The sequence below is a fragment of the Cyanistes caeruleus genome, chromosome 6 (genome assembly GCF_971803275.1).
Source record: "Cyanistes caeruleus chromosome 6, bCyaCae1.hap1.1, whole genome shotgun sequence".
In the NCBI taxonomy this organism is placed as follows: Eukaryota; Metazoa; Chordata; class Aves; order Passeriformes; family Paridae; genus Cyanistes; species Cyanistes caeruleus.
In genome coordinates this window covers 65,612,242-65,636,185 of record NC_141706.1, presented here as the reverse complement: position 1 = coordinate 65,636,185, position 23,944 = coordinate 65,612,242, and the positions used below count along the sequence as shown (strand labels likewise).

At 49.1% G+C, this 23,944-nt stretch overlaps 1 protein-coding gene across 6 annotated transcripts in view; it reads left to right on the top strand.

The window, feature by feature from the left end:
- Positions 1–4,475: 4,475 nt before the first annotated feature.
- Positions 4,476–23,944, top strand: part of SAMD4A (sterile alpha motif domain containing 4A) — a 94,338-nt gene continuing 74,869 nt past the window's right edge. For 2 of the 6 annotated variants that reach the window (XR_015288640.1, XM_086895526.1), the window contains exons 1-2: positions 4,479–4,706; positions 4,984–5,580. Coding sequence is in view for 4 of the 6 variants with exons in the window: in XM_086895526.1 (XP_086751652.1) it covers positions 5,385–5,580 (196 nt within the window). In the remaining 2 variants the exon portion in view is untranslated. Of the gene's footprint in view, positions 4,707–4,983; positions 5,581–23,944 lie in introns of all 6 variants that reach the window. The other 4 variants (XM_086895525.1, XM_086895529.1, XR_015288641.1 and 1 more) reach the window with 4 other exon arrangements.

The window sequence follows — 23,944 nt, the reverse complement described above, 5'->3', positions numbered from 1 at the left end:
GGCACATTCTGCAAATACTCACTTGCTGTTGGTAGGACGATCAGGTGCTGCAATATTTATATTCAAGGGGTCGTTTGAAATTGGCAGAGCCCAGTGAAACTTACAGGAAATCCTTCACATCCCTTTTTGCATCCCCTTCTCCCTCAGCTCCTCTTCATCACCAATTCTGTTGGCATCTCCAGGCACGAGAGCAGCCTGTGATACATTTGCCAGGGGTGGTTTTTTGAGGACCATTAGTTAAGCTGATTTATTTTGTTGGCTCTGTATCCCTGGGGTCCCTGTCAGCCAACTCATCAAGCGTGCAGAGCAGAGCTGACACTGCTGGAGAGGCGATGTCCGTGCACTCCCAGCATTTCAGAGAGGACATGGGATCTTCTCACGGCATCCCCCTGACAATGGCTAAACAAATACAATGTGAGTAGCCTTTCCATGCTAAGTAGTATTTTCCAGTGCTCCTTTCTCCAGGTGTTTGCACCCACATTGCTCCTTCTCTTTCCCTTTTTACTTTTTTTTTTCCTTTGTGGTCACAGCTCAAACCAGAGGGTTAAATTTGCTTTTCCTACCAGCCCTCATCCTCCATCACCCAGTGATTGCTGCCTCCAGAATCAGAGGAGTCAGCCCATGCTGCTTTCACCAGGATTTGGGCTGTTCAACACTTCATTTTCTACTAACAGGGCTAAAGATGCAGTGGTTTTACATCCACACTGAGAGCTGTTCCATGTGGACTGTCATGTTAAGGCTGGAAGATGGTCTTTAAGGTCCCTTCCAACCCAAATCCTTCAAGGATTCTGTGACTTTTTAATGTCTCCCTCATCCAGTTTGGAAACACAGGTTTTGTTGTTTACTTTTTATTTTCCATTTTATTATATTCCTTTTTGCTGTGAGATTGCTTTTCAAAGAGTGTTTTTTTTGTGTATTTTACAGCTCCACTTCACCACCCAAGGTAAGGGAAATGCTGCCATCCCAGTGGCCAATTCCCACACTGTGTTTAGGAACAAATGGAAATGATGTTGTGTTTAATTATCTCAGCCTGCTTACCATGGTATTTTCACTAATATTTGGGTTTAATGAGCTAGGAAATCTGGGCCATTGTGTGCTGGTGGATACACTCATCCTTTCTTCAGCTAAATATGTTATCAGATAGCTTCCACAGAGATGAGCAACTGCTTCCTTTGAACTAGGGAATCATCAGGATTCACTAATTTGCTTAGACCACCTGCTTGGCTACTATTACCACAGGCCTCTTATTTTCCCTCTGAAATGGTAAACAGAAATCCAAATGTTGCTGTACTGACCCTGGAGAAGAAGAGGCTGAGGGGAGACTTCACAGAGGGTGCAGCTTCCTCACATGAGGGGCACTGGATGGGTAACTGATCTCTGTAACAGTGACAGGGAGTGGCTGGAGCTGTGCCAGGGGAGCTTTAGGTTGGATATCCGGAAAAGGTTCTTCCCCCAGAGGGTACTGGGGCACTGCCCAGGGAAGGGTCACAGCCCCAAGGCTGGCAGAGCTCAAGGAGCGTTTGGACAACTCTCAGGCACAGGGTGGGATTGTTGGGGTGTCCTGTGCAGGGCCAGGAGCTGGACTCAGTGATCCCTGTGGGTCCCTTCCAGCTCAGGATAGTCTGTGATTCCATGACCCAGCCCAGCATCTGCTGTGCCTCAGCCCACAAGCACAGCCCCACTTAGCAGCCTCTGCGTCCTACCCAGGGACTTGCAGCCCTGCAGAAATGCTCCAGCTGGATCTGCAAAGATCCCAAGGTCCCACAGGAATTACCATATTAAAGGGAATTACCCTGCTTCTGCACTCAATCTGCCTCGTGTTTTGCATGGGATGTCTTTGCTCCCAGGACACGTGGTCTGCACTTTGGATTCTCCATCCGCAGGGAAGAGAGTTGGCCACGGGGGTGTTGGTGACTCCCCACTGCAGTCAGGGAAGGAGATTTGCTCCCAGCCAGCTTGAGGATCCTTCCATCACACGGATCTGCACGGGCACCCGCCCTGCAGAGCTCAGAATGCAGCAAGGAATTTCTTCCACGGGTCACAGATCTGTTTTTTAATTACCATAGAAACCTCCAAACACCAGGCGTGTGCTGTTACGTCAGGGTCTCGCTCCTCCACAGCTGCCTCCTTGGGACACTCTGCGGAACAGGAACTGTGGGGTCCTAAATGGTGGGTGATTATTTTTGGATTAATTACTAAGCATGGTCTTGGTGTCTCCCGGAGCACAGGATAGAAACTGTGGCTTTGGTCCTTTTGCTCTTTCCATCCACAGCTTGCTGGTGTGACGGGACATTTCCCACCGCCCTGCCCATCATCACCGAGGGATGCTTTTGCTGCTTCAGCCCTAAATATCCTTCCCATCTCTGCCGTTCCCACTTTAGACAATCAAAATGCAAAACTTAGGAGGCGTTCTTGGCACAGCCAGCTTGGCAACCCTTAAATTAGCGGGGTGTGAGCGCGCGGCGTTCCCACCCGGAGCTCCTCGTGCCGCTGGAGCCTCGCTCCGCGTTCCCGCGCGAGACGCGCACCCGGCGTGGCAGATGGCTCATCCTCACGGCTCCACGGGCCATCCCAAAGCACACCCCGACAGCGGGAGGGCTGTCAGCACTTAGGTGAGGGGAAAGGGGCTCCTTGGTGGAGCATTTATTGGGATGGAGCCGGAGGATGAGGCAGATGGCTGGGGATTGTTGGCAGGGAACTCGTGTTTGTTTAATTAGTCACCAGACAGACTGAGCTAAAAGCAAACTCTGAGTGTGGTGAGATGGACCATTTGTACTTGATGTCTACCTGATGATCCTCATCTCGTCATCCTGCAGTGGGATTGATGCTCCAGCACACAGGACCAGGTATTTCAGTGATTTTAGGGGCCTTTGTTTCCCCACTACTATTTTTCCTCCCGAAAAGGGCAGATTAAGATAAGTGTTGTTTTAAAATGTAACCAAAGAATGCACAAATAGCCCTCAGCATAGCACACAGCCACTTGTAGGGGATGGATTTCTAAAGCAGCTCCAAGAGAGCTGGAGAGGGACTTAGGACAAGGGCCCAGAGTGACAGGACAAGGAGGAATGGTTTCCACTGCCTGAGGGCAGGGTCAGATGGGATATTGGGAAGGAATCCTTCCCTGTCAGGGTGGTGAAACCCTGGCACAGGTTGCCCAGAGAAGCTGTGCCTGCCTGTGTGTTCTGGAAATGTCCAAGGCCAGGTTGGACAGGGCCTTGGAGCAACCTGGGATAGTAGAAGGTGTCCCTGCCATGGCAGGGGTTTGGAATGAGATGAGCTTTAAGATCTGTGATTCTGTCACTCACTGGTGGAGGGGTTCAGCCCCAACTTTGCCATGATCCCATCGTGTCTCCCTCCCAGACCATGTCCTGACACCTGGGCACGTCTCCCAACTCTGAGCTTCCCTGTCCTCAAAATAATGAGGGCTGGGAGATGCTGCAAAGGTAGAATTACGGAATCATGGAATTTGTAAGGTTGGAAAAACCCTCTAAGATCATGGAGTCCAACCATTCCCCCAGCACTGCCAAGCCCAACACTGACTCATGTCCCCAGGTGCCACATCCACACATCTTTTAAATCCCTCCAGGGATGGGGACTCCACCACTGCCCTGAGCAGAGGTAGCAGTGTCACTTGTTCCTGAGCATGGATCAGATATTTTAGGGAAGGGATTCCTAAAGGGGCTCTGAGAGAGCTGGAGAGATACTTTGGACAACAGCCTGGAGTGACAAGACAAGAAGAAATGGCTTAAAACGGAGAGGTACTCCCACAAATAAAAAACCCACACCTTTATTTTTGCTTTATAAAATGCCTTGATTATGTTCAGTATTTGCCTTGATTATGTTCAGTATTTGATGCCTTCTTGCAAACACTTGTCCTTAGGGGTTTTTCTCCCGCATTTCCCTTCCTGTATATACCTGTATGACTCATCCCTTGCAATGGGATGGAAATAAATAAAAAAATTAAAAACAAAAAAAGGAAAAAAGAAGGGAAATAAATGATAGATGGGAAAGGGAAATAAAATCTGCACAGGAAATGATAACCCAAACACAAATCCTGTCTCTGCACACTCGGTGCTTGAAGGGGTAAAATCCGTGTATATTTAGCACGAATATCTAAAATGCAAAACTCTGAAAAAAAAAAAAGTTTTAAAAATTACCATTTGGGGACGAGGCCACGTTTACCAGAGCCCAAAGCGGTGCTTTTTCCCCCCAAAATATCCCCCCTGCCGTTACCCCGCAGCCCACTAGAGGGTGGTTTCCTCCAGCGGGAGCTCCGCAGGCGGCTCGCTGCGCGGGGAGGGGATCCGGAGTGTGTTTTCCAGCATTCCCTGTGCGGGAGGAGCGCCCAAAATTCCCGGGGGGAGTGGCAGAAAGGAGCGCGGGGGGGGGGGACACAGGGGACACACGGGGGACGCGCGTCCCCCTCGGGCTCCCCCCTCCGGCGCGCGCCTCGGCCCCGCCCACCCTGCGATGACGTCACCCGTATGCAAATGAGCGACATGGGGGAGCGGGGGCCCGGCGCGCGGCCGGCCTCAGTCTCGCGCCGCGGAGCGCGCGCGCGCCCCCCCCCCTCCCCTCTTTCCCTTTTCCCTTTTCCCGCCTCCTTCCCTCATTTCCCCCCCCTTCATCCCATGGACATGGCACGGCCACCTTAAAACGCCGCGCCGCCCCCTCCTCCCCCGATCGCCGGGGCCGGTATGAGTCAGGTGAGTGTGTTTTTATACAGGGTGTGTGTGTGCGGGGGAGAACTTTTTTGGGGATGGGGGGGGGGGGTGGAGAGGGTGTGCTGGGATCTCCCCCCCCCCCCATCCCAAATGGCGGTGCTGGATGCGGGGGGGATCGCGGTGACGGTGTGGGAATGCGCGTTGGATGAGGAGTGGGAGGAAGGCAGCGGGCTGAGTGCGAGCCTTCCTCTCCATCCTCCTCCTCCTCCTCCTCGTCCTCCTGCAGCCCCCCTGACGCCCCCTCCTCTCTCTGTTCCAGGTGTGAAGCCCCCGCCGGGAGGAGGTCTTTCCTCTGCTGGCTGCAGCCCTGACGCTGGGATTTTCCTTTTTTTGGCTTTTTTTTTTTTTTTTTTTTTTTTTTTTTCGGCCCCACCACCTCCCTCCTTCCCTCCCTCGCTCCCTCCCTCCAGGAATCCAGCGCTGCACCGAAGCCAGAAGAGAGGGAGCAAAACCCAGCCCAGGCCGACAGCCGCGTCCTGAAACCAAACCCGCCCTTCGCGTCGCAAAGGAGATTTTTTTTTTTTTTTTAAATCATTATTATTATTATTATTTTTATTTTTAATACCCCTGACCCGAGCACGGTGGCGGCAGCGGCGCCGGGGCAGGGAGGCTGTCCCGGTTATTTATTCTCTCCCCGCAGAGCTGTCCCTCCGGCTCACCATGATGTTCCGAGACCAGGTTGGCGTGCTGGCCGGGTGGTTCAAGGGCTGGAACGAGTGCGAGCAGACTGTTGCGCTGCTCTCCCTGCTCAAACGCGTCAGCCGGACCCAGGCTCGCTTCCTCCAGCTCTGCCTCGAGCATTCCCTGGCAGACTGCACCGAGCTCCACATCCTCGAAGGGGAGGCCAACAACCCCGGTGAGTGCTGGCGTTTGTTGCGACCCTTCTCGGGTGGTGCTCTAATGCCGTCGAAATTTAAAAAAAAAATAAAAAATAAAAAAAATACACCCAAGAAACGGGTGCGGTTTGGGAGCCGGGGGCTCCCCCAGCTCGGCTTCTCTGCTCACGTTTATTTTCCAAACGGGGTTTGGCTTATTTCAGTTTGGTTTTTTCACAGCAAACTACTCCGCTCCATGGCGTGGTGTAACTACGGTAGCATGAATGATTGGTGGGTTTTTTTTTTTTTTCCTTTCCCCCCCGTGCCCCCCCTTCCTCCTTCCATGCAGTTTCCTGTGAAATAAGTAAGTCAGGTCACGTAGAGTCTGGATTTTCTAGGCTTCTTTTGGGCAACGTGGCTTGCTTTGCTCTCTGCAACATGCAGAAGCAGCCCATCGCTACCTCAGACGAACTGTTATTGTATAAAGGTCTGGGCAACTGGGTTATCCTATTTTTTTTATTTTTTTTTTCCTGTTAAATGTGGCAATTCCTATTTCATCATTCAGATCCTGTTTGGACGCATTTTTTTCCTGCGGCTCTGAATACCCCCTTGTGTTTCAGCAGAGCTCTAAGAAAATATGAGTGGACTGTTTCATGTTACTGAGCGTGTGGGGTGCAGGACAGAGAATGTGCGTGGCTACCGAAAAGTGTATTTTTCTTTTATTTATTAGCCATTACAAGTTGCTCAACTCCTGCAAAGTAAATGGGAGTTGGAGCAGGATGGGAATGGCACAAGCGCCGTGCGAATTGCACCGTGTGTTCCCGTATTTATTTATGGGGGGTGTGTTACAGATGTGTGTGTGTTCCTAAGTAGGGATGTACACAGGGATGCAAGTTGCTCGGAGTTGTTGTAACACGGAGGGGTCAGTAGGGAAGGCAAAATGTTATTTAGTTGCGCAGTTCTGTTTTATCAACACCTCTCCAAAAAAAAAAAAAATAAAAAAAAAATATCCCAAACCAAAAAAAATCCAGCAACCCATAAAAAGCAAAGCAACCCCGCCATCCCTAAGCAGCAAATCCCAGAGGGCTGGAATCTCTTGGATTTGGGGCTGTGCGTGGCAGAGCAGTGCCAGGGAGCGGCCGGCTGCGTTCCGTGATGGGTGGAAATCTTGCGGCCGGATCCCGAACAGAGCCCCCGGTGTGGACGGGGCGGGAGGAATGCAGGGTCCTTCTCCAGCTGTTCCCTATTAGAGCACCGAGCCGGCAGGATTTGGCAGCTGCCTGTGCTGCCATTTGATGACAAGGTCCAGCGCAGCGCCGTGTTTCCACCGAGGACGGATTTAAGTCCTTCTGCAGGAAACCAAGCCCGGAGCTGCTCCGGCGCAAAGGGATCGGGGCTGGCTGCAGGGGAGCCAGGCTGGAATTGGCCGTTCCCTTATATAGCTCGCAGGAATGAGAGGGAGGAATGCTGCCGAGTGCGTCTGGGTGCAATACTGCTGCTTTTATAAACAGCTGAAGGGATGAACCTCATCCATCCCTTTGGGTGGGGAGGCCCTGGGGTGGGAGGGAACACATTCTCCAAACTCGGCTGCTCCTGGATAAATCTGCAGCTTCCTCACAGGTTTGCTGTGATTCCCCCTGCGAGTTGGTGTGAGCAATATATTTTTAATTTTATTTTTTTTTTCATCAGCATCTCAGCTTTTCATTCCAGCTGTGGGTTTGGCAGTAGCTGTGTCCTCTTGGTTGGCCAGGGAATTGGAGGGGGGTGATTTTCCTCCAGCCATCAGGAAAGGTGAAGGAAAACGGGGCTCTGGAGTGGTCCTGGGCACAGAGTCACGTAGGGCCACCTGTGTGGTGGCATTTTCTTGGTGTAAGCCTGGGTGCAGACCAGGGGTTGGGTCTTCCTGTCTCCACTCGTGCAAGCAATCCCTGCTTGCCCCTGTAATCCCGTTGACCTTGCTTGGCGCGAGGATTTCTCCTGCGTGCAGAGCTTGGCACCCAGCCTCCTGCCTGGCCCTTGCTGCGTTGGTGGAGCTGCCTGAGCTCTCCCTGGCGTGCCTTCCAAAAATGATCTCTTCCTCCAGGGCATTTGTAACTCCAATGCCAAAACCTGGATCCGTTGAGTTCCTTTTTCTCACCAAGCATCCCTCTGTATGGCTTTCCCACGGGATGGACACATCCTTGCCTCCTGCAGAGCAGGACACGCACTTTTCCAGGCAGTCCTGTTGCAGTGCAGGGAAGGTTCGCTGAGACTTGTAACCAGGCTCAGGCAATAGCTTTTAGTCTCCTGTGTTAGTGCTGCCTTCCTAAAACCACCTGTATTCCTGAAATCACTCCTGTTCCACTCCTGTTTGGCAGTCTGGCACTTGTCACTTGCCTGGCAATGGAATCACACCAAGTCCTGAACAGCAACGTCATCATCGAACCTTGCGTTACTCTTTGAATCCTGGTGTTTGCATTACTAATTTGGGCTCGATTCCTTCCTGGGCTGGGGCCCGAAGTGGCTCCTGGTACATTTTCCTGGTGTTTGCTGTCTTGGAAGTAGTGGCTCCCTGCTTGTAGGAGCCCTGCTGGTATCTCTGGTGGGGGCTGTAAGGCAGGGGATGTTCCCTTTCCATGAAATCTGCTGTCTGGGAAGGGGTGTCACCAGCTGAATGTAACATGCTGGGCTAATGTACTGGAGCAGGTGTTGGAATTACACTGGGTCCTCGTGAGAATTCTGTTATTTTGTACATGCAGGACCTGTTGCTTGCCCCAACTCTGTGGAGAGGTGGGGAAAATGGAATGCCCCTAGATGATGGTTCTTAGGAGGAGGTGGCAGCTCTGCTGTGGTCCATGGTGGATAGGCACCATCCTTGGAAATACCACTACCACCAGAGATCAGGAGGGGTCCTAAAGGGAGACCAGAGCTCAGAGATCCTCTCTGACTGGTGGTGCTGGGTTCAGAGGCTTTCAGGTGTGTAGACCAGGCTGAAAACCCATTTCAGCAAAGGTGTCCAGGCTGTTTCTTGCTGGGTAGACTCAAGGTGAGAGGTCTGATGAATGGCAGACCTGGTTGGAAAACTCAAGGAAGAAAAGTAACTCTTTTAAACTAGTTAATTGCCACAGAGTAGCAAGTGTATTTAGTTCAAAGGAGTTCTGTCTTGTTTTTTTTCCAAGTGTGAGAGTATTTTCATAATGACAGCCAAGCTGTCCTCATCAGTACTGCAAACCCAGCGTGGCTCTGCTGTATACAGCTGTGTATGACCCTCAGAAACCCTCCTGATTCCATGTTTCTTTGGATCCCTGCCTAAGCCTGGGAGGGTGGATGTAACCTGTTGCCAACCTCAGATGTCCTGCAGGAAGCTGCACTGGTGTCTGGAAGTGCAGGGAGGTGTGGAGGCTGCTGAGGTGGCTGCAGGACCACCTGAAATCCATTGCTTGGTTATAAAGGGAAAATAGGAATGGGAAGCAAACATGGAAAGACATCTATACATTCTTCATTATGTGAAACGTGCAGTTTGGGACTGTCCTGCACAGTGGCTTCACTGAGCTTTAATGGTTTAAACTGGTGAAGGGTTTGGGTTAATTAAATTTTAGTGTGAATGGCTTGGTCTGCTGAGAAGGAAGAGAATATGGAAACTATATTATCCATGCACAGAAATAGAAGTTTCAGGTATTACATAGCACTATTTAAAAGCCTGCTATAACTTCCTTCCTTCCTTCCAGCCTGGCCTTGCTGGGCAGCTTCAGTCCCAGCTGCTCGGAGCCGTCAGGACGCGGCGACCTCCTCTGAGCTACCAGTAAAGGTCAGGCAGGAGTGGGGTGAGCCTTGTGGTGGGAACTGGGACCTGTGCTGCTCCTGGGGCACCCAGGGGTGCTGGGCATGGCTGCTCTGAGGACTGCACACCCAGTGAGGAGAGGTGGGGGCTGTATCCATGAACTATGGTCCATAGGCTTTGGGCAATGAGCACAGAATGTGTTTCTGCTTTCATCTACTCCAGCATCCCTCTGCGGTTTTTTCCCAAAGCGGTCCCACATCCCATCCCACCATCCTCATTCCTGCAAGGTTGACAGAAGTGCCCAAAGACTCCTGTAGGTCCTCCAGGTGTCCAAACACCCACGTGCACTGATGGAAGCAGTGACAGCTTTAAGCTCATAAAGGACAGCAAGCTTTCTCTGGCCTGTGCACAGGACATTAACTGCTCCATATGGTAGGGCCAAAATCTTTATTTCATTTCAGCAGGCTGTCAGGTATCACAAGGGGAGCATCAGGATGGCCTAGATTCCTCATCCTGGGAAGGACTGGCCAAAGGAAGAGACAAGGGTTGCAGGGAGCCGTAATGTCTTTTAATAGACCAAGTGATGCAGCTGGAAAAAATGGCCAGGCATGAAGGTGCACCAGCTCAAAGGAGGGCTTGTGGGGTGGTTTTTTCCCAACTGTACCAGCTGGTCTATTAAAAGGCATTACATATTCTTGCAGACCTTGCTGCTTATATCCTTAGCTCCCTGTGGCTCCAGCCCTGCATCTATTGCTGCCACCCCAGCCACAGACAGTCTCCCAGCCCATCAGGAAGCTGTTACCCCTGCACTGTGCAAATTTTGTAGTTCATTCCCAGTGACCCCCACTGAAGGCAAATCATCCCAGTACCAAATTTGAAGGTGTTTCTCATTTTTAAATTTTTTTTCTTGGCTTACAGTTGCACTGCAATGCTGAGCTCTGGTTTAAATGTCCTTGGTCTGTGTGAGAGCATGGCTGGGCTGTCACACAGTGGGACTGGAGGAGGCCAGGAGGCATCCCAGGAGGAGGATGGGGTCAGGGGCTTAGCCTGTGCCTATTGGAAGTGATAGAGAATTCTAAGTGCAGGGCACTCACACATCATCATTGTGTGGTCATTCCACACACTTGTCTCTGCCTGGAGAGGGATGTGAGCAGCCCTGCCAGCTCTGCTCATTAAAAATTACGAGCTGGGACTCCTAAATGGAGAGATCACAGAAGGGCTGGAAGGGACCTGAAAGACCATCTTGTTCAAACCCCTCAGACAGGGGCAGCTTCCACCAGGAGCACCAGGATGCTCAGAGTTCCATCCAGCCTGGCCTTGAGCACTTCCAGGGATGGGACAGTCCTAACTTCTCTGTGTGACCTGGGCAAACATCAGATCTGCTGAGCTGTTGGACACCTGCATTTAACCTGCTGGTACTTGACCTGCTGCCACACATCTTTCCCAGGTTTTGTTTGCAAACTTGAGGGCTAAAAGCTATCAGTGCTGGGATTTTTGTAAAATACCAGGGGGAGGGGTACAGAAGTAGAGAGTGGTGTTAGCCAGCGGCTTTGAGCCAGGCTACACACCCAGTGTTCTCTTGTGATTCAAAGCTATTTTTATTTTTAGGGATGCTTTCCAGAGTGGCTGTGAGAAGCACTGCAGGCTGGAGGAAGGTCTGTGGTGTGGCATTACTTTGCTGTCTCACTCACCCCAGTGCTGGGACCTACAGGAGACTCTTCTGGGCTTGCATTTTACTCTTCTGTCTTTTCTCCTATTTGCTTAAAAACTCCTTCCCTTGTTGTCCCTGGCATGTGTCCCTTGCTAGGAGTAAGGAGATACTCCTGTGCTTGCTCCCAAAATTTTGGCAGCAAAATGAATGACATGGTCTCTTCCATTGGCAGGGCTAATGAAGGCCAGGTCTTTTTGGATGAGGGGTTTCAGGGCTTGCCAGGGTAGTAATTTTTAGGTAGCAATGTTTAAAATGGGAAGGAAAAAGTTAACTAATGGTAACAGCCCATTTTGCTGCCTGGGGCACAGTGAGGTGCAAGAGGGTTGCTCATAGGTGGGCTGCTTTTTCCCAGAGACCTTTCCATACTTTGCAGTGTCCTTTTAACCATTTTCTCAGGTGGTTCATGGCTCTGATGCCAGAGTTAATTTCCCCACTGACTTCTCCTGGGAAAAATCCCAGTGTCGAAGTGCAGGATGTGAAAGATGCAAGGAAGCATTTCATGCATCATCACAGACCTGAGCTGGAATTCTCTGCCTGGACCAGCTTGTTCCTTGATTCCTTCTGTGCAGGTATCTTGTATTTGTGCTCAGGAAAGCAGCAGAGCTGAAGTTCTCTCCCACCAGAGTGGGTGCAGGGAGGGTGTTGGTGAACGAGAGGAAGCACACAGAGCATCACTGTCAGGATATAGATTGATGGGAGAGGTCGAGGACAGCTTTAGATCAAGAGCTGAATAGGAACCAGCTGTAGAGCCATCAATTAAAATAATCTAGTTTGTGAATACACTTATCTGCAAATGAGATTAAATGGATGAGTGGGGAAAGCGCTCTGCTCGTAGCTTGGGCTGTTGCCGGTGGATGATCCTCTGCACAGTTGCATCCTTTGGTGTGTTAGGCCTCAAAATCTGAGCAAAGCTGCATGCCCATTTCACTAATTATATATTTGCAATTAGGCCAGTTGCTTTTAAAGTAGTTGATGCTCCAGTCAGCTGAGTTTTCCCACAGAGTTTCCCTGAAGCAGTTGAAGGTTGTGGATCACGATGCAAATTCCCATCTCTCTACAATTTCTCAAGCTTTGCCATTCCTTTTTCTCATTTTCCATGAAAAAAACCAAACCACCTTGGTTTCATTTGTGGCCCACGAAAGCCACTTCTTACTGAGCTGGGAGTTATGTTTGCAATCAGCATAACTGAAATAGTAATTAGTGTGAACACTGGCTTTATTTTAGGATGCATCCGTCAGTGCTTTAGCGCTCCAGCGTCGAGCTGGTGTCTGGTGTTACCAGAGATAACTGCTGGGAGAAAGGGCACCCCTGGCACTGCCACTGCACCCCAGCCCCAGGGCTGGATTCCTCAGAGAGGGGAGAAGCTGCTGCCCTGCAGTGCTGTGTTTTGGGGCTCCCACCTGATCGCCCCCTTTCCTCCTCACTTCTGCCAGCTGAGGGCAGGAGCCCACACAAAGCACAAGTCATTGTGTGTGAAGCCCTTTTTGTCTGCAGGGTGGTGGGATGAGCCCTCACGTGAACTGTGTGTGCAAATCTACCTGTGTGTGCATGTGCCTTTTGTATTTCCTATTTTTACCGAACAAACAAGAGCATTACTATTTTACTAACTCTTGGTTACGTAAGAGCTGCTGGGGGACCTAAAAGAGTCTGATGCAAGGGATCTCCAAGCTTGCGTGTTCATCCCTTTTCCCTTAAAAAATGGTGTGTTTATCTTTCCAGTGCTTTGGTCCTAAGAAGAGACTCAGAGATCTGCAGAGGTCATGGCTGAGTGCAAATTTGGCAATGGCAAACAGCCAAGCCGGTGGCTTTCCATCTTGGCCCAGTAATTACAAATAAAGTTGAGGTTGGAGTGAGCAGATCCGTTCCTGACTTCCTTTTCCACAGCTGATGGGTTAAGTGGAAGGGCAGGATCTCATCAAAACAAGGCTGGGATTCTCAGTTGGAGAAGGTGTTGCTGGCTGTTCTTTGGAAGGGGTTTTGTGGGCAGGGGGAATTGTGTTTCTGGATTACAAGATGGATTTTCTCTGATGGAGCAGACCATGGGATCTCATCCATAGCATCACAGCCCTGCAAATTGACTTGCTCTGCTTCTAGGTACTGAGCAGAAAATGAGCCTGGGCAGGGTGAGTGGGCCAGCTCCAGAGACAGAAACTCAGTTTTTGTACCTGGCAGGAGCTGGCTGTGTGAGGCAGGTGCATGGGCTTCTCCTGGCTCTCCATGCAGGATTCAAACACAACTGGCTAAAGCAAGAGGAGCTGTCAGTGAAGGATTTACCAGCACAGGCTCACCCCGTTCACAGTGTGGGGTTTTATTGATGTATTCACATGCAGTGACTCCGTGGCAGGGCTGCATCAAGGGTTCTGGTGAAGGTGTCAGAATTTCAGCCTGGTTTCTCTGCTGGGCTCTGTGCAGGTGTGTGCTGCAGCACCTCAGCTCAGGCTTTCTGGGCTCAGCACTCCTGTCTGGAGCTTGCTGATGGTGCCTGTGGAATTCTCCTCTCTGAGTTGAACCCAGGGTAAACCACGTGTTTCTCTACCATTAACCCTGGCTACTGCCTTTGGCAGACTTCTCAGGGCATTTGCAGTGCTTGAGCTGCTGTGCAAACACTTTCTTGTATTCTGTCAGAATAATCCACAGGGCAAAGAAAAGTGCTAGCACAAATTCGGGGTCATTTTATGTTGTGGACAAGGGACTGTTCAAGATGGAAAACACAGATGATACTGATGGCTCTTGTACCAAGGGCTGAGCCAGCTCTTGCCACAACCCCTGCAAGCTTTCCCTGTTACTTGCAGGAGCTGGATGCAGCCCAGCTTGTTGAGCTATCATGCCTGGAAGGTGTTATTTTACTTAAAATAATGTTAATATTGTGACTGTGGTCTGCAGGACTCAGCAGCTCTGCTCCACTCTTTGCTCTCAAGCAAGGCTGCCCTGCTTTAGAAGCGTGGGGTGCTTCAAAAAGCTTCTCTTCTGTTACTGATCCTCACAAATAATTAATTCCAGACTGCCTTTTTTTTTTAATGCAACTTGTTTCAGGCAAGCTACAAACCTGCCTTTCTTTTAACCAGTTAATTCTCCTGGTCCTTGGCTGTGCTGTTGCCTGGTGGGAAATGGGCACGTGTTGTGTTTGGAGTTTTAATTGTTGTTATAAGAAGAAATTGAGTGGGTGGATAAATCAGGGTTTAACTAGGTTTAGCCAGAAGCATCTTAAAACCCACTTTCCACAGCACTGCATCTTTTTTTTTTTTTTCTTTTTTCTGTATTTTTAACCCTGAACATCACAGATCAGCCGTTTTTGTCATTGGGTTTTTCCTGTTGTTCCCTTTTCTCTGTCTCCCATCAGCAATGGGAATTGAAGAAGGAAGAAATTGGCAAGAGAAAAATCCACAAGTTTTGTTGTGGAGAAACTTGGCTGATCTGACATTTACAAGCAGAACATGGTGTTTCTGCAGCAGCTGCAGCCTATGTCCATGCATTTTCCTGCTTGTCAGCTTTCCTGTTGGGATATTCCTCTTGTTTCTCATGCAGCAAACATCAATATGATTTTTCTACCTTTTTTCTGACTGCTCCCCAGTGTGCTCAAATTGCCCCAGGGTCAGCGTGGTTCTGGGTAGGGTTTTTTAAAATCTTACAGTTGCAAAGAAGTGGATTATTAAAAAAAAAAAAATACAAAGTCCCCTGGCTGTTTCCCTCCAGATAATGCAAACATAGATGAAATGTTGAGTTATAACTACCTGAGTGACCTTTTAAGATAAGAATTGTTATTGACTGGTGGTATTATGTTAAACTGATAAGAATTCTTTTTAGAAGAGGAGGAAAAAAAAGCCCAACAAACCCTTCAGTAACCATAACAACTTACTCTGCAGCGCAGGGACAGCACACAGCTCCTTCCTGACACTGCTGCTGGGGGCTTGAGGGTGGCACCACAGGGATCCCATCCAGCAGCCCCTCGGGGAAACCTCCCCAGAGCTCCAGGTTGTGCTGTGAGGGATGCCCGAGGTCACTCCTGCTGCTGTCAGCTCTCTAATTTTCCTCATCTGTAGGGAATTTTAGCTGGGGAGTTGTGCTGAGGCTCAGTCTGGTGCTGGGGTTTGGCTGCAGTGGGAGGGAGGGGTGGATGCAAGGGTGCTGGGAGCAGGAGGGATCACAGACTTCCAGGGTGATTTGGGCTGGAAGGGAACTTAAAGCTCACCTTGTTCCACCCCTGTCATGGCAGGAACACCTTCTGCTATCCCAGGCTGTTCCAAGCCCTGTCCAAGCTGGCCTTGGACACTTCCAGGGATCCAGAGGCAGCCACAGCTTCTCTGGACACCCTGTGCCAGAGCCTCCTCACTCTTACAGCCAGGAACTCCTTCCCAATATGCCATCTATCCCTCTGGCAGTGGGAAGCCATTCCCCCTTGTCCTGTCACTTCATCCCTTGTCCAAAGTGCCTCTCCAGCTCTCTCAGAACTCCTGTAGGCACTGGAAGTGTCTCTGAGGCCTCCCTGGAGCCTTCTCCTCTCCAGGCTGAACAGGGATGCTTTTGGAGGTCAAAGGAGGAGGCTTTCAATGGTTCTTGCTTAAGAAATTAGGAATGAGGCAAGGAAATCCCTTCTTTACAGTGACTGTGCTGGCAGGGTCAGGGCAGCCCCTGGAGCCCAGTTGGGAACTGGATCCAAACTCTGTCCTGGCAGAGGTGCCAGCTCCTCTTTCAGGTCATTGCAGTAGATGAGGAGTGTGGTGGGAACACATGGGTACTTAGAGCCTTCCTTGGCCCAGCTGAGCCCTGTGGGCTGTGCTTGCATGTGCTGCTCCTGGGAATTCTGTCAGTTTAAAGCAGAATTCACACTTTGGTCATCTTCTGTTATCAGGGGTTGTCACTGAGACTGTTAGAGCTAAAGAAAATCTGCCAAGAACAACTGGGTTTTTTTATCACCACCTGCCTCCCCATCCCCTCGCATTTGCATTACCTGAGTGCCCTGGATTCCCAATTTTCATGGAAAATGAGCTCAGAGCTCACGGGTGGTGATGAGCCTAAAGGTGAACAAACAACAAACAGCATCTTGGAAAGTACAGAGACCCTAAAAAGAGAGAGGATAAGCCTGATAAAATACTCCAAATATTTTAGAATTAGGGATGAGGGGAAAACAATGCATTTGAATCCGTAGCAGAAGAGGCAAAGGCGTGCAACTTTGTGTGTCTGCTCAGGAAATCAATTACTTCAACCTGCTGGGTTAGGAGTCATGGCAGCAGCAGGGAAGCTGTGTAAAGGTGTCTGCTTAGCCCCTGCTTGCCAACCTCTCCTCACATTCTTCTGGAGCAGCCAGTTGGATGCTGAGTGCTTTTTGTAGCCGATGTCAAATCTCGGTCAGCCGGAGAGCCTTTATAAATAAAGGTGTCTGCTGGTATTCAGGCATACGTGGATAATAGCTGCTGTAATTCAGCTGTCCAGCCTGGCTTCCCAGCTTTTATAAATGACTGATCAGAGATTCCACTGAGAATGAGGATTTAAAGGGATGGAGCTGCTGGAAGTGGTCTCTGTGCTGGTAAGTTTAGAGAGACTCTACCCCAGGGACAGGTGGCTGGTGTTGCCCTTCCTCCACTGATGTCCCAGGTTTGTATTTCACACAAGGCAAATGTTGTATTAATAAAACTTGAATTGTGGTTAGATGGCAGGGCTCACCAGTCAGTTTTTGCAGGCTGCACTGAAATCTTTGTCATCTTTTTCCTTTTTTTTTTTTTCTTTTATTTATGGGAGCGGGTAAACACTCGGAGATCTCTCTGGACAAGCCACAGCAGCTGGAGGATACTGGTTTCTCTATGGAGTGGAGGAATTTCATCAGAGGAGCTATTGTTCCTCTGTGTTCTCAGCATTTTGGCAACTGTTCTTTAGATTAACCCTACAGAAAGGGGAGGGTGCTCTTTGCTGGGTCTGAAATAATTGCAAAAATGTGGGCAGATGCTTTTGCATTGTTAGAAATCGATCCTGGTTGGTAGTGAGGGAAGCATGGTGTGGGATTAGGGAATGAAGAAGCCCAAATTCTTTAAATCCCTCCTGAAGCCAAGCTGGATGTCAGCATTGATGTTCAGCTGGTTTCTGTTTTTAAAGAGGAAATAGTTGGTGTCTTCTCCCCCTGCCCTGAGCAGTCAGTGATAGCTGGGTGTCCATCCCACTCCCTTCTGAGCTATTGCAGAACCCTCCCTGGCTGGAGGATCCACTTCCCTGGGTCAAGCTGGGTTTGCCTGGCAAAGTTTTGATAGCAGGGTGGTTTCTGTGAGAAGATGCCTGAAGGGGCAGCCACAGCTTCTCTGGGAAACCTGTGCCAGGGTCTCACCATCCTCACAGCCAGGAATGTATTCCCAGTATCCCATCTAACCTGCTGGCAGCAAAGAACCCACAAAATGAGTTAAGGGAGCACCTTGAGACAGCCAGACCAGTGTAAATTTGGAGGGATGAGCAATTGGGATGGGGCTTGGAGCAACCTGGGATAGTGGAAGGTGTCCTTGCCCATGGCAGGGGCTGGATCTGGATGGTCTTTAAGGTCCCTTCTAACCCAAACCGTGCTGTGACTGCTCATCCAAGAGCTGGTGTGCTCCCTTGCGGGGGACCTAGAGGAGAAACAAGCCCATGACTCGTGGCCAAAGGGCGATGAAGCTCCTCACTCACCCTGCAGCAGCTTCTCCCTCTGCCAGTGCCTGCAGGGCTGATTCAGCCCCCAGCTCTGTTAGTTGCCAGGTCTGCAAAACATAACCAAATTCAGGGGTTTTTTAATCTTATGTGCCTATTTTGATTCCGTTTACCCATACAATTACACTAATTTGCTTTATTACATGCAAAAAGATTAAAAATACATCTGGCAGAGAGGATTAAAAGCTGGTAATCTGGCTGCTAAGAAGCACACGATGCTTTAGGATTTCCTTTCGAGGTGTGTGGAGCTCTGGAACAAGAGCAAAATGTGATCCTTTGTAGTTGGAGTTTTCATAGGGAGAGCTCATTAAAGCCAGTGTGATTGTTTGAGTGAACGAGAAATGAATGAATTTAAAGTATAAGACTAAATCCTACCACATTAAAGCAGTAGTTGTGATTTAAGAGCTCGTTTTTGGTTTGAGTTTGTGTTTTTTGTGTGTGTAAACCTGGAGCAATAGAGTTGTTTTACCTTTTAAGGGATTTAACAAGTCTCTCTAATTTTCTTTTAATGTTGCAGGGCTTAAAAATAATGCAAGGTCAGGCTGAGCGTAACTAATTCCAGTGTGAAAGCAGAGGAAAGCCTGTTTCTCCACAGACTTACAATTAGTGCAGCAATCCTTCTCAGTACAGCCTTTGAGAGGGATGTAGCAGGAAAAGAGACTGCTGGAATCTTGATAAATAAAAATATGTGCTTTGGTTTTTGGGGCTTTTTTTTTTTCCTTCTTTTGCCCAAGGAGAAGGGGGAGCCTTATTAAAAACTGAGGTTTAATTTAGTTTTGCTTGCTTTCACATGTGCCCCAAGAGGGTTTGTGGCAGGTCAAGGTGTGGTGAAGGTGCCCTTGGATCTTTTGGGGGCTGGCAAACCCCTGTGGGGGTTTTGAGTCCTTTTCACTTGGTTTATCCATGGCAGGGTCCCAAGGATGCAGAGAGCTTTTCTCCCAGGATCTGAGTTGCTCTGTGTGAGCTCTGCTGCTCTGTCCCAGTTTGGTGCTGGGATTTTGGGGTGGGGGGAATCCCCTTAGTGCTTAACAAAAATCTTTTTGTTGCACTACGAAGGCGTACTGTGGTGTTTTTAAATATGACATCACCTTGATGCCAAAAAAACCCAAACTTGGCTATTTTCACACAGCTCTGGGTGTGCTGCCTGTTCCAGCCTCCCTTGTTAGAAGAAGCCCAAAGCATTATCCTGCTTTTCCTGCAGCAGGCCCACAGCCCTGGTGTGGCAAAAGCAGCTGGCTTTGGTCTGGCCACCCTTGGGGATGCCACAGCAGGTCCTGGCAGCTGTGCTGCTGTGACAAGAGCAAAGAGGTGTCACCGTGTCACCTCAGCGCTGCAGGGGATGCCCTGGGCCCTCCACTGCCCTCACTGGAGAACTCTTCCCCTCCCTGTCCCTTACCACACGTGTTCATTTTGCTTTCCAAGTCTGGATTGCTGCCACCAGCCGTGTGTGTGTCCCTTCTTTCCGCACATTGTGGTCTCCTGCTGCAGGAGGTGGCCGGGAGCCTGGTGACGCTGTGAGGATGCCTGGGGGAAGGGGAGTTCCCATGTCCTTGCTCCTATTTCCCTTCCCTTGGCCACAGAGTGTGTTTTCATGGTGTCTGAGGTTGCTGGTGGTGACAGTGAGTGTTTCATGCCGTGTGCCCCGGGGGGGGACACTGAGGACACTGAGGTCCCATGTCCCGCCAGCCTTTTGGCTCTCAGGGAGTCCCGGGGTTGCCCCATCACTGCCAGGGATGCAGGTGCTGGTCCCTGGACTGCTCTGACTCTTCCCTGCGTGGGATGCAGCCAGCAGCCTCCCATCCCCTCGGTGCCAGCTGGAGCCCTGCCCACGGCACCAGCCCTCCCTGGGCATCACCTTCCCGCTGGCAGAGCCGCAGCCAAATAAAAAGCCTTTTCCTCTCTCCATCTCCTACCTGCTGCAGGACTCCCTGGCCCTGGGGAGGGAGATGGGGCTGTGGATGTCTCTCCAGAGCCAGGATTTGGGCTGTTTTCCTCTCTCTCAAAATGTTTACACCCCCTGGTTTGAAAACATTGCCTCATTCCATTGAGGTTTGGGGTTTTTTTTGTTAACTCCTTATGTGCCCGTGGCTGATAAAATTTGGCCTGTTATAGTAGAAATCCCAACATGTGCTGCTGCTTTTTTGTTGTTGTTGTGTTTTTTTCCCCCAGCACAATCCATATGTTGCAGCTTTCAGGAGAGAGGAAAGCAGCATTAACTTTTCACGTCTAGCATCGCTAATTTAAGGGGTGAGAAATTGGCCTGGGTCTGTTTTTTAAAGAACTGAGCATACACTGATAGCACCAGTGTTGGTACTGAATAACTCGATAAGCTGAAGAATGCAGCAATATCTAAAATTAAATCTGTTCTTAATTGCTGGGTTATAAATGGCAGCGTTTTCTCCAAATGGAATTAATTCATTATTTTTCATTTGCCAACACAAGTCTCGGCAGCACAAACCCAACATTTTGCATTAATACAATAATAAGGCACTTCCAAAAGGTGTGTTTGGCACTTGTAACACACAGTACAATCTAACAAACCATAAACTATGTCAAAATACTCCTAAAGTGGTAATTAAAACTTTTTTTAAAAAATGTAGAATAGATGAATACATTCCAAATTGTGACTTTTCAATGAAGCTCTTTCATAAAAAACATTGTTTCTTGCCAAAACAAATTCAAAGGCATTTTTGTAATTTCTGCTGGGGAAAGGAGGAGTGTTTATCCAGCCTTTCATGTTGGCTGGGCTTTTTGACTTTTATTTAAAACTTAAAGAAAAAAAAAAGGCAGTGTAAAAAAAGAAGTATTTTTGTCTGAATGTGCATTAAAAAGTCTCACTCCCGTCCTCTCTGGAGCCATGTGCAATGAGGGCTGGGACAGGATGTGCCTTGGGGTGCAAGGCTGTCTTTAGCATCCCATCTGAAATTCAGTGGTGATGGGATCCCATGGCTCGTTGTGTTTGGGGCAGACAGGGATCCCAAAGCGGTTCCTGGGGCTGGGGATCCCGCTGCCATCCTGCCTTTGGAGGAGAGATCCCCCCACAGGTGCTCGGGATGGGAATGGGGCTCCTCCTCTTGCTTTGCAGAGCATCATCTGCAGCCCCAGGCATCCGACCAGTGCACAAAGCAAAACTGCTCGAGGTATTTATAACTTTTCCTCATGGTTTTTTTTTTTAATCATTTCAATTTTGGATGTGTTTTTGACAGCTTTTACCTGCTGAGTCACCATTTGTCCTCATGCACAGGAGCTGCTCCTGACGTACTGAATCCCCGAGCAACCTCGAGCAACCATCATTTAAAAATAAATCCTGTCGAGGAAGTGGGCTTTTTTTCCCCTCTTTTTTTCCCCCTCATATCACTGACTGCTTTTCTCACTGTGTGTTTGCTGTGTTACACGAGGTGGGTGTTTTATAGATGCCTTCACGTTGCTAAGGATGGCTTTACCGTTTATCACATCCCGCTGCCACCACGTATCCTATGGAGGAACTGTGTGCTGCAAGCAGATAACAGTGCAACTTCTGGAGATAACTCTATCTGATTCTGCACTGAGCCCTCTGCTTCTCCTGAGATGCATCTTTTTGGTGGTGAACCACAGCTTGAGCACACACTGATTCTTGTAGCTTGGCTTTATAGGTGCAAATCCTTGCTTGCTCTGCAGCATGTTGCTGTTACCTCTGGTGGATGGGAAGGGACAGTCGGTCTTTCCAAGGGTAATCCAAATATCCAGGTTAGTTTTATTTCCCATTTGCCAGGTTCAGATGGCAGGTGTGTTTATAGCTGGTTTTGTAGTGTTGCTGAATGCTTGATCTGCATCTCTTGCTTGCAGACAGCCAGAGTGCAGCAGCCACCTCTCCAGAAATCACTTGGAAAGACTTTGGATGTGTGCAACAACACTCATTTAGGGTATTGAAGCATCTCCCTTCTGCCCCAAAAATGCATCTCAGATTTGCTTTGCTTTATTATCTGTAATTTTGTGCATTGGGTGATAAATGACAAGAACATTGTTAGCTCCTTCCTGTTTCTGTATCCTCAAACTCCTCCAGCGTTGATGCTGCAGATGGAGAATTACAGGGACGGTTGGCTTGGAAGGGACCTGAAAAATCATCTCATTCCTACCTCTTGCCTAGGGCAGGGACACCTTCCACTATCCCAGGTTGCTCCAAGCCCCATCCAGTGTGGCCTGGAGCATGGGGCAGCCACAGCTTCTCTGGGCAGTCTGTGCCAGGGCCCCACCACCCTCACAGGGAAGAATTTCTTCCTGATGCTTCATGGTGTGCACGGCTGTTCTGCCTGGGTGATGTATTCCTTATTTTGTGGGTGCTCCCACCTTCCTCCTTTCTGGGGAATTCACGGCAGAAATGAAGTGCTCAGTCTATTTATAAATTTCAGTCTCTGTATTAATCCATCTGTATATTTATTAACCCTCTGGGTGGTTGCATTTCACTGTAATACAGCTGCTAGTGGGATGTTAATCTTAGTGAAAGTCTATTTTAGCTTTCTCCTGATACTGCAGCCTGCTGTCATCCTGTGGGGAAAAAATCTTCCCCTAGGAAGGAGGAAGGGAGACTATTTAAGGAGGAGCAATTTGTGAGGGAACAGCTGGAGCTGAAACCGAAGCCAGGTTTGGGAGGAGGAGACTGGGAAGGAGCTATTTCAGGGGATGGTTTGTCTGGCCACGTTGGTCTTGGGCATGGAGGTGTCCACCCACTCCTTTGTGTTGGATCAGCACTAGTTTTGGCACAAGCTGTTTAATCTGTGGCCCATTTCTTCCCTAATTAAACTTCAGCCATAATTAAACTTGGTCAGCCAGCAAATCCTTGACCTCACATTCAGCAGGGCATCCCAGGTTCCTGAGGAACCCATCCCTGGAGGTTTTCGACATCCCTGGAGGTGTTCACCATCCTTGGAAGTGTTCAAGTGTTCATTCATACCACGGTGGAGAAGGTGGTGTGACAGTCAAAGGTGGGGCTGAGAGGTTCTTTCCAAGCATTCTGTGATTCTGGGAGTGGGTTTACATGTGAATCCCATGGGATATGTTTGCCTCTTGTCCTTCCCCCTGTAGCTTGTCAAGGGGACACAGAAGATGAGAAGCTTTATACTTGTGCTGCTGTTAAATCTGAATGACTAATTCAATAATGAGTAGCTATCAGTTCATTGCTTTCATATTAAGGAGAAATCCTGTGCTTTTAAAGCCTTTTTATAAGGATTGGATTGTGAGGTAATTTCTAATCTTGCACGACTAACGGGTGCTTAAACATAAGGCTTCCTTTTATCATTGCAGTCTCTTTTGTTAGAGCAATCATCAGCATATGGTTTTGGAGGATTTAACATCTCAGACACATGGTGACACTCTCTTAGTCCTCTCTGCACATGCAAGTCTAAAAATGTCCTTTTTTTTTTTTGCTAAAGTCTCCAGGATGCTTGTGAGTACTTGGAGCTAGCAAAGAAAACAAAAGGCCCACCAACACTGACAGGTTTTGCAAAAGAAGGTTTCTAAAAATACAACTTATTGAGGAGAACACGTGTGTCTGGGCTATAATATAGAACTTGTTGACATGTTTTGCTAAATTTGCTCAGGGTTTTTTTTATTTTAGCAGGTGGAAAAAAGCTTGTAAAAGCGGGGAATGTGTACAGTGGTTTTCCCTCCTTTCTTAGCCCTGCTGCTTCTTGTTGTGTTCTCCTGAGGATGTCTTGTGGGTGGGTCCCAAATCATCTTCTTGGCATCTTGGGGAATCCTTTTGCATCCAGCCTGGGCACAGCTTCCTTCTTCCATCCTACATCTCTCTGCTTGTTCAGGATGGAGATTTTGTAGCTGTGGATTTTCCTTTCCTCCCCATCAGCCTACACAGGGACTAGAGGGCAAGTGGCTTGCTGTGTCCTGCATGCCAGAGAGGGAGCAGGGATGCTGCAGCCCCTCTTCTCTCAGGCTTTAGGTGCTTTTGGCAGGGTGGAAACACTGAAATCACATTAGGGATGTGTTTAGGGAAGTGAGGACTATGGTGGTGTGGGCTGTGCATCCTCACTCCTGAGTAGAAAGGGTTTGTGGTTTTAGGAAAAACCTTCAGGGTTGTGGGATGGAAGTGGACAGTTGGGGCTGGAGCTGCTGAAATTCTCTCCCTCTGTCCAAAGGATTTTTGTTTCCCCTTAACTATAAATAGAGGATGAATTGAGCTGAGCAATATTCCAACTATTTTTGGAAAAAACCCTTTTTTACAGTTCCTGTTCGTCCTTCCTCCCCAGTGTCCCTGTGGCTGGTGATATCTGGTAAT